General features: G+C 43.0%; 1 protein-coding gene across 1 annotated transcript; it reads right to left on the bottom strand.

The window, feature by feature from the left end:
* Positions 1–395: 395 nt before the first annotated feature.
* LOC113450941 (uncharacterized) lies at positions 396–12,087 on the bottom strand. Its single transcript, XM_087927642.1, is given in 3 exon segments — positions 396–771; positions 773–1,348; positions 11,753–12,087. Coding segments are annotated over 3 exon segments (993 nt in total). The 3' UTR covers positions 396–689.
* Positions 12,088–14,507: the final 2,420 nt, after the last annotated feature.

Genomic DNA, 14,507 nt, shown 5'->3' with positions numbered 1-14,507 from the left:
GCAACTTATGACTGGAAATCCATTCCAAGTTGTGGCCTCAGTAAAGGACTTCTTGTACTCTGCAAAACATTAAATCTATTCTACTCCCCACATGTTTATAACTCTTTTGTGTAATCATTCTGGTAAGTTACGAATGTGACTTTGCGAGCAAAACCTCTTTATAGTCTCAACACTTCTGCCCTTTTGCCTCATTGTGTTCTCTCTGATGGAATTTGAGGCTTCTTGACAAGGAAAATCATTTTCCCCACATCAAATATGTGTAGGATTTCTTTTCTGTCACTGTGCGAAGTTCCTGGTAAACGCTAACATGTGAATGTTGGGAAAAAAAAGGATTCCCAACGTTGTTCACAGCTTAAGAGATTTATCTCTGCTATGGACTTTCTGGTGCATTACTATGAAAAGGTTTCTCACACTCTACACACCTGTAAGGCCACTCTCCTGTGTGACTTTGGGTGTGCATGCAAAGTGCTGAAGGTTGGGCAAAACAGTTTCCACACTCCAGATATTTATACGGTTTTTCTCCAGTGTGGATTCTCTCATGATTCAAAAGATTATCTTTACGAAAAAAAACATTTATCACATTCTGAGCATGTGTGAGGTTTCTCTCCTGTATGGATTCAGCAGTGATTTCTAAAGGAAGAAGAATTAGCAAATGCTTTCTCACAGTCTAAACATTTGTAACTTTTTCCTCATGTGTGAATTTTCATATGACTTCCAAGGGCTGAAGGGGTACAATAAAATCTCCCACATTCATTGCATTGATGTGGCTTCTCCCGTTTGGGTTTTATGATGTCTCCAAAGGTTTCCCTTGTGTCTAAAATATTTTCCACATTCTGAGCATGTGTAGGGCTTCTCTCCTGTGTGGACCCTCTGATGGATTCCAAGGTCGTGTTTTCGGGAAAAACATTTCCCACACTCCTCACATTTATGGGGCTTCTCCCCTGTGTGGATTCTTCCATGAATCTGAACCACAGTTTGTGGAAAAAAATGTTTCCCACACTCCCCACAATCATAGGGTTTCTGCTTTGTGTGCATCTTCTGATGTCTCCAAAGTTCAGAAGAACTTACAAATCGTTTCTCACATTCTGGGCACTCATAGGTTCTCTCTCCGATATGACGCCTCTGATGTTGCACCAGGGTTGATTTCCTGGAAAAACATTTCCCACATTCGAGGCACTTTTCGTTTTTCTCCCCTGTGTGTGTTTTCCAATGACTCTGAAGAGATGAACTCTTGGTGAAACATTTTCCACATTCAAAGCATTTGTAAGATTTGATTCCTGCATGAATCTTCTCATGGATCCAAAGAATTGAGCTCTGAGAAAAGCTCTTTCCACATTCCTGTGGTGGTCTGACATTTGAAATGAGACGCAGGGAAAACGTCTGAGCTTATGCCAGCCCCGAGTAGACCCAGGTACCAGCTTTTATTGAGAACAAAATGCATATACAGAAAACAAGTGACCTCAACAGGATGTTATTTCCACAGGATATATAGGATGAGAATAAACAGGATGAGAATATACATCTGCGGAAATTCCCATGGGAATGGCTCAGCTATTCCCATGGGAATGGCTCAGCTATATACTATGACCTTTCACCGACATATCTGGTCCTCTAAGCTTCGCAGGTCCTAACAGGACAAAAACACCCATAGCAGGCGGAAATGCCTCCCCCACCAGGGGCATTTTTTAGTCCCTAGATCTATGCAAAGCTATACAAGGACTTGCAGAATAAAATATTTTACCACATTCCCTCCTTTTTTATTTATTCAAGGATAGGGGGTGTTTTAGTGGCATAATACACAGTTCCCTCGCGACTTTCGCGACTTTGTCTCGTACGCTGAAAAACTGAGGTACATATTTGAAATAGATTAGGAATACATTGAATACAGCAACATAACATGGTAAGTATAATAACAATTGTCACAACTAATTGAAGCAATGAACGTAACCATGAGCTGTCAGGAAGCCAATCCCATAGCAAAGCCCAAGGTGACTTATCAAAGCCATCTTTTCCTGCTTCGTGTTCAGCTATGCGGTCTTCCATATCATGAACAGTTCTTGTAATGTTAGGCTCATAATTATGTATAAAAATACAACAATGTGAATGAATTAAAGCACAAACTCCTCCTTTAGCAGCTAACATTATATCTAAAGCATAACAATTTTGTAAAGTAACTTGGCGAATTTCAGACACTTCTTCATTTAACATCTTAATATTCTTAACAGTATCATTAAACATAGCAACAGTGAAATTATTTAAAATATGCAGATCCCGATAATTCATAGCCACCCCCAAAGGTGGTAATGCCGCCCTGGAAAGTTGAGTTAACCACCACCCTCCCGTGGTGAGACCCGAATCCACCTCCCTCCTGTTACGAATCCGGGCCTTGGGCAGTTGGTCTAACTTATATATTACTGGGATGACATGCCCAATCGTACACACCCCAGACCAATCCTTTGGCCATTGTTGATAAGCAGTATCTCCACATAGCAACCATAACCCATCCGGAAGAGGAAAGTATTTTAAATGCTTATGATAGGTATTATCGGAGGCCTCACTTTCCCAACTCCACATTAACCACATCCAAGTACAGAGAACATATGCCCCATGTTGAATATCCGTTCTGCTTGTAACTGTCTGATTAATGCAACAATCCAATTTAGTCCTAAACGCTTTGTCCAAGGAGGATGATGTCCGAATCACCCCATTACATCCATCCACCGTATTATCCCTGGCAACACAAGACATACATCCTCCTTCCAAAGGAATCACCTTCTTACAGAGCGTAGTATTTCCCAGCAAAATAGATTGAGTCCCTACAGGGGGGCGGTAATAACAAACCGATGCTTTGGTAGTGAAAGCTACCTTTGTTGTGAACAATGTTTGATTCCACTCTTCGGGGTCCGGGCCCCAGTCAAGCCAATGTTTAAAATCATTATAATCTAAATTAGCACTGTTTTGCTCATTCAAAGGAACACCATGTAACAAAACTCCACCTTTCCCAGACCCAGGCATATGCATACAAAGCCAACAATTAGTTACATTTAAACCCTTAGCCGCCATCCGAATGTCCTTGATGTAGGAGTTTTCTTTCCATAAATTATTACCAAGGTCTCTAGTTTTTGAGATAATAGCAGCTCTCCGCCTCCGTATTAGAGTCTGTGGAGGCATAAGATGAATGGAAAGAGAGTCTGTGTAAGATAACTTAGGCAACTCCAATTGACACCAATACTGTCCATAGTCTGAAACAGAAACATTAAACAGAATCAGAGTTGTAGCACAGGCTGAAGATATAATATCCTTATCAGGTCCCGAGTAAAGAATGTCTTGACCCTTATGCCAGGACCAATATGCTGGAAAAGTCAAAGGATGCCGCTGTTTGCAGACCAATTTAGTCCGATTCCCCAAAGGAACCTGCTGCATACAAGTTGATAACCTCAGATAAGCAGTCATCTTTTCCCAGCCTTCACAGCGCTGCGCCTGGATTGCCGGCATCAAGAGAATCAGGAACCACGGAAACGCCATCCTGAGAATCAGGAACCTCCCTCACTGGCACCTGCGAAGACGTCTGTGAATGATCAGGCCGAATACATCGACCAGGAACCCAACGAATTTGACCAAGATGTTCTACTGCTGCATAACCACGTCCCCACGTAATCAGTTCAGCGGGAACCCATGCCGGATCCGGAAGGAATCGCACCAACACTCGATGCCTCACTGCATCTGTAGAAGGAGAAGAAAAATGCCTGCTGGCCGCTGGCGCCGAGGTTACCAGACAAATTTAAAAATTTAAAGTATACAAAGCAAGATTTAATTGATCTTGAATTGCGGAAGCCCCAGGAGCTTCCCTCCTTTTTTATTTAATTTAGCTAACATGTTCTTGAGCGTGCCATTATAACGCTCTACAATAGCCTGTCCTGTGGAATTGTATGGAATTCCAAATTTATGTTCCACGGACCACTGTTTGCAAAACTGATCAAAGACTGTGCTCCGATAAGCTGCACCATTGTCTGTTTTTAAAGTTTGAGGCGTACCAGCGACTGAAAATGTCTTAATGCAATGATTGATGACATGTTTAACCGCTTCACCTCTTTGAGGAGTAGCCATTAGGAATCCTGAATAAGTATCCACAGTCACATGTATATACTTCCAAGGTGCAAATGATGGATACTGAGTAACATCCATTTGCCAAATCATTGAAGGTTTCAACCCCTGGGGTTGACTCCCATAGGAATAGCCGTGCCCTGTTTTGAACAAGTTGGACATTGCTGAATTATGGCAGCAGCTTCTGCAGCAGTAAGCTTGAATTGATGTGCCAACGCTTTAGCATTTTGATGAAAATAACTATGGCTGTCCCATGGCTGGACAGTGAGAACTGAAGTTACAGCACTGTCAGCTTTGGCATTGCCTTGTGATAAAATTCCAGGTAAATTACTATGGCTACGAATATGGGCAACAAAACACACATTCACACGCTGCTCCAAACATCCTTGCAACAACAAAAGCAAACGTAGAATATTAGGTGATATTCCAGGAGACAAATAAGAACCTGCTACAAAGGGTAACAAATGATATACATACAAAGAATCCACTATTAGATTAAAATCCTGATTTTGAAAATTTTGAAAAGCCAAAACTACAGCAGCAAGTTCTGCCTGCTGGGCAGACTTCTGCTCTGATGTCACTTTTGTATGCCAAATTCCAGATTTATCTTTCCAAACACAAGCACCAAAAACTTTTTTTTTTTCCATCAGTAAAAACTTTAGGAGCATCTGATATACTGATTTAGGTCACACTCTGTCCCATTGATCTCTTTTTTTGCTGACTTTGACCCCCTCCAGGAGCCCAACATTGCGCTTTAAAATGTCCAGGCTTCCCACAATTGAAACAAGTGCCTTTATTAGCATTTCCTGCCTGGAGAGCCAGAGCTAAAGTCTCCATATTAAAAGTCTGACTTCCCACCTTTCTACATGCATTTATCAAATCTGCGTTCTCTCGCTCTCCGCTCGCGATAAGCGGATTCAGAATCTTCCTGCAATCTGCGTTTGCCTGTTCTACTGCTAACTTCAAAAGCAATTCATTCCGGGCAAATTGATTGTCAATTTGCCTTTCAATAGCCACTTTCAATCTGCTAATGAAATTTTCATAGGGTTCATTGTTCCCTTGTTTGATGTTAGTAAAGGTCTTCTCACCACCTTCGCCGCCAGGGAGAGCCCCCACGGCTTGGAAATTAACTGGGAGAAGAACGAACCCCTCCTCAGGCATTCCATCTCTCTGTTGATTTAAAGCAGCATCTACACCAATTTCTACTGGATTAAGTTGAATCTCCACTCCAAATTCTACCAAATCATCTCCTGATAATTCCCCTCTGTTTGTTGCTTCTTGAATAGCTGCAGTAACTGCATCTACTTGAACTCTTAAAGGCAAACTTTTATCTTCTGACAAAGTGTTTTCAGTGCCTGACAGTCCTCTGGATTTATCTGGAGGTGCTGTCGGTGGCAATAAACGTACCGCATGGTAAGGCGGCAAACCTTCTTCGGGGTGCTAGGAGCGGTTGTTCATGAGTAGCTAATGCATCCATAACCACCCTCCAGGTTAACAAAATTGAAGAAGGGGCACGAGGCTCCTCGTGCAAAAATTTCCCCTATCTTTTTCCAGGACTCTACTTTAATACTACCTCCTCTGGATAACACGGAATATGTTTCCAAACATACTGTAATAAGTCCTCAATTTCTTTCTTTCCTACTGCATGTCCTCTACTATGAACTCCAAACTTAAACCTATTCCCAGTGATTTCTCTCATTTCCCTAATGTGCCCTGTCTGAGCCTTCGAAATCTCCTCCCATACTCACGAAAAGAATCTATCTCCGTCCAGCGAAGAAGATGAGGGCCCAGTCGACGTCCGCGACGATGAGTATAGGATGCAGGAAACGTATAGCCTTCCAAAGCTATCACGTCGGGGTCACCACTTGTGGTGGTCTGACATTTGAAATGAGACGCAGGGAAAACGTCTGAGCAAATGCCAGCCCCGAGTAGACCCAGGTACCAGCTTTTATTGAGAACAAAATGCATATACAGAAAACAAGTGACCTCAACAGGATGTTATTTCCACAGGATATATAGGATGAGAATAAACAGGATGAGAATATACATCTGCGGAAATTCCCATGGGAATGGCTCAGCTATTCCCATGGGAATGGCTCAGCTATATACTATGACCTTTCACCGACATATCTGGTCCTCTAAGCTTCGCAGGTCCTAACAGGACAAAAACACCCATAGCAGGCGGAAATGCCCCCCCCACCAGGGGCATTTTTTAGTCCCTAGATCTATGCAAAGCTATACAAGGACTTGCAGAATAAAATATTTTACCACACATTCCCAACACTTGTAAGGTTTTGTGTGAATTCTCTCGTGATTTCTGAGATGGTTTTTCCACAGCAAAATTTCCCACTGTGGTGGTCTGACATTTGAAATGAGACGCAGGGAAAACGTCTGAGCAAATGCCAGCCCCGAGTAAACCCAGGTACCAGCTTTTATTGAGAACCAAAATGCATATACAGAAAACAAGTGACCTCAACAGGATGTTATTTCCACAGGATATATAGGATGAGAATAAACAGGATGAGAATATACATCTGCGGAAATTCCCATGGGAATGGCTCAGCTATGTACTATGACCTTTCACCGATTTATCTGGTCCCCTAAGCTTTGCAGGTCATAACAGGACAAAAACACCCATAGCAGGCGGAAATGCCCCCCCACCAGGGGCATTTTTTAGTCCCTAGATCTATGCAAAGCTATACAAGGACTTGCAAAATAAAATATATTACCACATTCCCTCCTTTTTTATTTATTCAAAGATAGGGGGTGTTTTTGTGGCATAATACACAGTTCCCTCGCGACTTTGTCTCGTACGCTGAAAAACTGAGGTACATATTTGAAATAGATTAGGAATACATTGAATACAGCAACATAACATAATAAGTATAATAACAATTGTCACAACTAATTGAAGCAATGAACGTAACCATGAGCTGTCAGGAAGCCAATCCCATAGCAAAGTCCTAGGTGGCTTATCAAAGCCATCTTTTCCTGCTTCGTGTTCAGCTATGCGGTCTTCCATATCATGAACAGTTCTTGTAATGTTTGGCTCATAATTATGTATAAAAATACAACAATGTGAATGAATTAAGGCACAAACTCCTCCTTTAGCAGCTAATATTATGTCTAAAGCATAACGATTTTGTAAAGTAATTTGGCGAATTTCAGACACTTCTTCATTTAACATCTTAATGCTCTTAACAGTATTATTAAACATAGCAACAGTGAAATTATTTAAAATATGCAGATCCCGATAATTCATAGCCACCCCCAAAGGTGGTAATGCCGCCCTGGAAAGTTGAGTTAACCACCACCCTCCCGTGGTGAGACCCGAATCCACCTCCCTCCTGTTACGAATCCGGGCCTTGGGCAGTTGGTCTAACTTATATATTACTGGGATGACATGCCCAATCGTACACACCCCAGACCAATCCTTTGGCCATTGTTGATAGGCAGTATCCCCACATAGCAACCATAACCCATCCGGAAGAGGAAAGTATTTTAAATGCTTATGATAGATATTATTGGAGGCCTGACTTTCCCAACCCCACATTAGCCACATCCAAGTACAGAGAACATATGCCCGTGACCAATGTCAGGCCTCTTAGTGGTTGTCCGATTTACACAACAGTCACGGGAAACTTTCAAAGCCTTGGATAACGTAGAAGATGTCCGATTTATGCAGTTGTTCTTACCAGTAATGCTTTTTACACATCTCATACATCCTCCTTTCAAAGGAATCACCTTCTTACAGGGTGTAGTATTTCCCAGCAAAATAGATTGAGTCCCTACAGGGGGGCGGTAATAACAAACCGATGCTTTGGTAGTGAAAGTTACCTTTGTTGTGAACAATGTTTGATTCCACTTTTCGGGGTCTGGACCCCAGTAAAGCCAATGTTTAAAATCATTATAATCAAAATTAGCACTGGTTCGCTCATTCAAAGGAACACCATGTAACAAAACTCCACCTTTCCCAGACCCAGGCACATGCATACAAAGCCAACAATTAGTTACATTTAAACCCTTAGCTGCCATCCGAATGTCCTTGATGTAGGAATTTTCTTTCCATAAATTATCACCAAGGTCTCTAGTTTTTGAGATAATAGCAGTTCTCTGCCTCCGTATTAGAGTCCGTGGAGGCATAAGACGAATGGAAAGAGAGTCTGTGTAAGGAAACTTAGGTAACTCCAATTGACATCTATATTGTCCATAGTCTGAAACAGAAACATTAAACAGGATCAGAGTTGTAGTACAGGCTGAAGATATAATATCCTTATCAGGTCCCGAGTAAAGAATGTCTTGACCCTTATGCCAGGACCAATATGCTGGAAAAATCAAAGGATGCCGCTGTTTGCAGATCAATTTAGTCTGATTCCCCAGAGGAACCTGCTGCAAACAAGTTGATAACCTCAGATAAGCAGTCATCTTTTCCCAGCCTTCACAGCGCCACGCCTGGACTGCCGGCATCAAGAGAATCAGGAACCACGGAAACGCCATCCTGAGAATCAGGAACCTCCTTCACTGGCACCTGCGAAGGCGCTTGCGAATGATCAGGCCGAATACATCGACCAGGAACCCAACGAATTTGACCAAGATGTTCTACTGCTGCATAACCACGTCCCCACGTAATCAGCTCAGCGGGAACCCATGCCGGATCCGGAAGGAATCGCACCAACACTCGAGGCCTCACTGTATCTGTAGAAGGAGAAGAAAAATGCCTGCTGGCCGCACTGCAGGGGGTTACCAGACAAATTTAAAAATTTAAAGTATACAAAGCAAGATTTAAATGATCTTGAATTGCCGGAAGCCCCAGGAGCTTCCCTCCTTTTTTATTTAATTTAGCTAACATGTTCTTGAGCGTGCCATTATAACGCTCCACAATAGCCTGTCCTGTGGAATTGTATGGAATTCCAAATTTATGTTCCACGGACCACTGTTTGCAAAACTGATCAAAGACTGTGCTCCGATAAGCTGCACCATTGTCTTTTTTTAAAGTTTGAGGCGTACCAGCAACTGAAAATGTCTTAATGCAATGATTGATGACATGTTTAACCGCTTCACCTCTTTGAGGAGTAGCCATTAGGAATCCTGAATAAGTATCCACAGTCACATGTATATACTTCCAAGGTGCAAATGATGGATACTGAGTAACATCCATTTGCCAAATCATTGAAGGTTTCAACCCCTGGGGTTGACTCCCATAGGAATAGCCGTGCCCTGTTTTGAACAAGTTGGACATTGTTGAATTATGGCAGCAGCTTCTGCAGCAGTAAGCTTGAATTGATGTGCCAACGCTTTAGCATTTTGATGAAAATAACTATGGCTGTCCCATGGCTGGACAGTGAGAACTGAAGTTACAGCACTGTCAGCTTTGGCATTGCCTTGTGATAAAATTCCAGGCAAATTACTATGGCTATGAATATGGGCAACAAAACACACATTCACACGCTGCTCCAAACATCCTTGCAACAACAAAAGCAAACGTAGAATATTGGGTGACATTCCAGGAGACAAATAAGAACCTGCTACAAAGGGTAACAAGTTATATACATACAAAGAATCCACTATTAGATTAAAATCCTGATTTTGAAAATTTTGAAAAGCCAAAACTACAGCAGCAAGTTCTGCCTGCTGGGCAGACTTCTGCTCTGATGTCACTTTTGTATGCCAAATTCCAGATTTATCTTTCCAAACACAAGCACCAAAAAAAAAATTTTTTTTTTCTCCATCAGTAAAGACTGTAGGAGCATCTGATATACTGATTTAGGTCACACTCTGTCCCATTGATCTCTTTTTTTGCTGACTTTGACCCCCTCCAGGAGCCCAACATTGCGCTTTAAAATGTCCAGGCTTCCCACAATTGAAACAAGTGCCTTTATTAGCATTTCCTGCCTGGAGAGCCAGAGCTAAAGTCTCCATATTAAAAGTCTGACTTCCCACCTTTCTACATGCATTTATCAAATCTGCGTTCTCTCGCTCTCCGCTCGCGATAAGCGGATTCAGAATCTTCCTGCAATCTGCGTTTGCCTGTTCTACTGCTAACTTCAAAAGCAATTCGTTCCGGGCAAATTGATTGTCAATTTGCCTTTCAATAGCCAATTTCAATCTGCTAATGAAATTTTCATAGGGTTCATTGTTCCCTTGTTTGATGTTAGTAAAGGTCTTCTCACCACCTTCGCCATCAGGGAGAACCCCTATGGCTTGTAAAATTAACTGTGGGAGAAGAACGAACCCCTCTTCTGGCATTCCATCTCTTTGTTGTTCCACTGTTGTGAAATTACCAGCTCCATAAAGCTGATCTGCGGTAACATTTGCTGTTCCCCTTTGAACTGCCAGCTGCCTCCATTTCTGATCTAACACCAAAAATTGAGCCGGGGTTAGAATCATATTTAACAGAGCTTTCCAGTCAGCTGGAATCATTTTATTTCCATAACCAACTGCTTCTAGCAATGCCTGAGCAAATGGCGATCTAACACCGTATTCTTTCACTGCTTGCTTAATTTCCTTTAAAACACTGAGAGGCAGAGGCTTCCATACTCTCTGTGGATTTAAAGCAGCATCTATACCAATTTCTACTGGATTAAGTTGAATCTCCACTCCAAATTCTACCAAATCATCTCCTGATAATTCCCCTCTATTTGTTGCTTCCTGAATAGCTGCAGTAACTGCATCTACTTGAACTCTTAAAGGCAAACTCTTATCTTCTGACAAAGTATTTTCAGTGCCTGACAGTCCTCTGGATTTATCTGGAGGTGCTGTCGGTGGCAATATACGTACCGCATGGTAAGGCGGCAAACCTTCTTCGGGGGGTGCTAGGAGCGGTTGTTCATGAGTAGCTAATGCATCCATAACCACCCTCCAGGTTAACAAAATTGAAGAAGGGGCACGAGGCTCCTCGTGCAAAAATTTCCCTATCTTTTTCCAGGACTCTACTTTAATACTACCTCCCTCTGGATATGACTGAATATGTTTCCAAACATACTGTAATAAGTCCTCAATCTCTTTCTTTCCTACTTCATGTCCTCTACTATGAACTCCAAACTTAAAACTATTCCCAGTGATCTCTCTCATTTCCCTGAGATGCTTTGTCTGAGCTTTCGAGAGACCTCCTCCCATACTCACGAAAAGAATCTGTCTTCGTCCAGCGAAGAAGATGAGGGCCCAGTCGGCGTCATGACGATGAGTATAGGATGCGGGAAGCGTATAGCTTTCAAGCTATCACGCCAAAACGTATAGCCTTCCAAACTATCACGTCGGGGTCACCACTTGTGGTGGTCTGACATTTGAAATGAGGCAGGGAAAACGTCTGAGCAAATGCCAGCCCGAGTAAACCCAGGTACCAGCTTTTATTGAGAACCAAAATGCATATACAGAAAACAAGTGACCTCAACAGGATGTTATTTCCACAGGATATATAGGATGAGAATAAACAGGATGAGAATATACATCTGCGGAAATTCCCATGGGAATGGCTCAGCTATGTACTATGACCTTTCACCGATTTATCTGGTCCCCTAAGCTTTGCAGGTCATAACAGGACAAAAACACCCATAGCAGGCGGAAATGCCCCCCCACCAGGGGCATTTTTTAGTCCCTAGATCTATGCAAAGCTATACAAGGACTTGCAAAATAAAATATATTACCACACCCACATTCCAGACATTGATAAGGTTTCTCTCCGGTGTGGATTTTCTGATGTGTACAAAGGTCTGACTTTTGACCAAAGCGTAAGTCACATTCCTCACATTTATAGGTTTTTAGTCTGGAGGAGCTTCTGAGCCCTCTTGCTTCATTTCCAGAGTTGGATTTTACACCCTTTAAACCTTCACTGAGTCCACTTCCCACATGGACCTTCCTGTGGGTCAAAAGGAGGGACCTGCGAGCAAAGGATTTCCCACACTCTGAGCATTCATGGGTTCTTTGGTGGTTTTTCGGAGTGCTGCTTGTGTCAGACTGGGGATCCGAGTGTTTCCCATGTTCCATGCGTTCTGACAGCTGCTGCTTTGGACTGATTTTCTACTATCCGTTGATAGTTGTCTTGCAGGAAAATCTTTGGTGACAGTTGCTTTCCTGGTGGTGGAAGAAAAAAGAAGCAGAGAATAGTATTTTCTTTTGAGATTGATAGAGAATCAGAAAATCTTAGCTTTGAAGGGGCTGCCTTGGGTAGGCCTTTCAAAACATATTTACAGTTATGGATGGCAGCCTTCTGACCATCAGCTTTTCCTGATATCTGAGAAAAAGACAAGCCTGAAGACTTGCATAAAAGTTGTCCTTTGTAAAACATCCAACAAGAAGATTCTGCCACATCACAATCTCTTCAGGGAAAACAAGGAAAACATTGGTTTGCAGCGATTCTGCCCAACTTTTCAAGAAAAAGCAAACTAAGCACTAGCCTAAGAACAAAGATTATCCAATCCTCTCTTTTTTGGATTAAGAAGAAAGAAAAAGGATTTGACATCATAACAGGGTTCCAATATTTTAGGGGCTGCCACAAGGAAGAGGCGGTTATTCTCCAAAGCACCTGAAGGTTGGACAAGACGCCAAGGATGGAAATAAGGAGAAATTTCCTGAAAGTGAGAACAATTAAGCAGAGGGACTGGTTGCCTCCAGAAGATCAGGACCTGCATCACTGGAGGTTTGAAGAAGAGATTGGAGAAGGGGTGGTCTGAAATGTTATGGGTTTTCCTGCCTGAGCAGGGAATTGGGCTGGAAAACCTTCAAGGTCCCTCTCAACTCTTATCATTTTCTTATTCTGTGATCCTTTTTAAGGTTGGGAGAACCCTAACCCTACACTTAGGCAAAGAACAACCCAAAGTACACATATAGACTGGGTGAAAGCAGGCTTAATATCAGTAACTGGGAGAGGGATCTTGGTGGACAACCAGCTAAATACGAGCCAGCCTTGTGCGGTGACAGTTCAGTCATAAGATACCTGTGACCACCAGGCCTTCAGACCCTCCTGGAAGTCACTCTGCGGAGCCTCTGAAAAGCCCCCAAGTGGTTTTCTTTCCTTTTGGGAGGCAGCAAAAGCCATGAGGTTTCCTGGCCGTGAGTTAACCGGAAGTGTGTGGGATAAGCATTTAAATCATTTATTGTGTTATCCCTTCTAATAATTTATAATCATAAGCATTTTAAAAAAACATTTACAATTACATAAGCATTTAACAAATTCACTAGGTGCATCATTCCTTATCATTTATAATCCACAATGAACAATAACGAAAGTGCTGTATATACTGAAGAATTAATCGAAGTAATTTATTATTCTCTGCTCTTTCTCCCTAGGGATTCCCATTTGCTAGGGGCGGGGTAGGATGGAGAGGGGAGTTACACGCCAGCAGAGTCAAAGAGGGAATTCTGGACGTTTGATCATCAGCGGAGCAATTCAACCCACTAAACCTTTTCTTTCCCTCCCCTCCGGGGAGCCTTGGCCGGGCGAGGAGAGGGTGCAGATCCAGCCCGTGGAGGGAGCCCCCTTTGCCTCCCCCCTCCCCGCTGGAGGGAAGGGAAGGATCCGCTCCGCTGCAGGCGACGCCGGAGCCGGATCTCCCCGAGGAAAAGCCGAAGAACGGGATCCGCAGCTGCCTTTCTCCTGGCGGGGAAGAAGATCTCCTGGAGGCCCGAGGGAGAGCAGCCCCACCTGCCCCGACGGGGACCCAGGAGCCTCTCCCGAAGGATCCAGCGCCGACCCTCCCCGCGCGAAGGGAAGCGGAGATCCAGCCCCGGGGGGAAGGAGAGGCGTGGGAGGGGTTTCCACTCTCCTCTCGGGCTCCGCCCCCTCCTTGCTGCCCCGCCCCCTTAGCCTCCGCCTCTCCTGCCCCCTCCGCCCCTCCCTTAACCTCCCTTCCCAGCCAGGACCCCAAAAAGAGGCTTTTTGGGGGATGGTTTCCCTCCGTTCATGGCAACCAGAAGAAATCTCCAGTTACTTTTTGGGGCAGGAGTCTCCAGCCTTTCGAACTTCAGGGACCCTTAAATTCATCCTTTTAAAATTGATAATTTTAAAATTAAAATAAAACTTGATTGCAGGAAATAGGACTTCAGCAACAGAGTGGCTAATGCCTGGAATACTCTACCTGACTCTATTGTTACATCCTCTAACCCACCCACTCCTTTAACCTCAAACTATCCACTATTGACCTTATCCCACATCCTAAGAGGATGATGCATAAGTGCACAATCATGCCTACCGTCCCTGTCCTATTATCCCCATTTATTTGTACCTATTTCCTGTGTTCTTACTTACGTTTATAGTCATACCTATTATCTTGTAAGCGACTGACAAATCAAATAAATAAAACAAATAAGTAAATAAAATAAAGTGGTTTGTTCTACCTGCAGTCAATCTTCTTTATATTTAATTCTAGACTCCACTGATGCACAACAGAGTGGTCAATGTACATAAA

This window comes from Pseudonaja textilis, chromosome 2, assembly GCF_049901715.1.
Source record: "Pseudonaja textilis isolate UNSWEBS1 chromosome 2, rPseTex1.2, whole genome shotgun sequence".
NCBI classification, from domain to species: Eukaryota; Metazoa; Chordata; class Lepidosauria; order Squamata; family Elapidae; genus Pseudonaja; species Pseudonaja textilis.
Note: the sequence above shows the minus strand (reverse complement) of the source record. Positions and strands in the feature narration are given on the sequence as shown.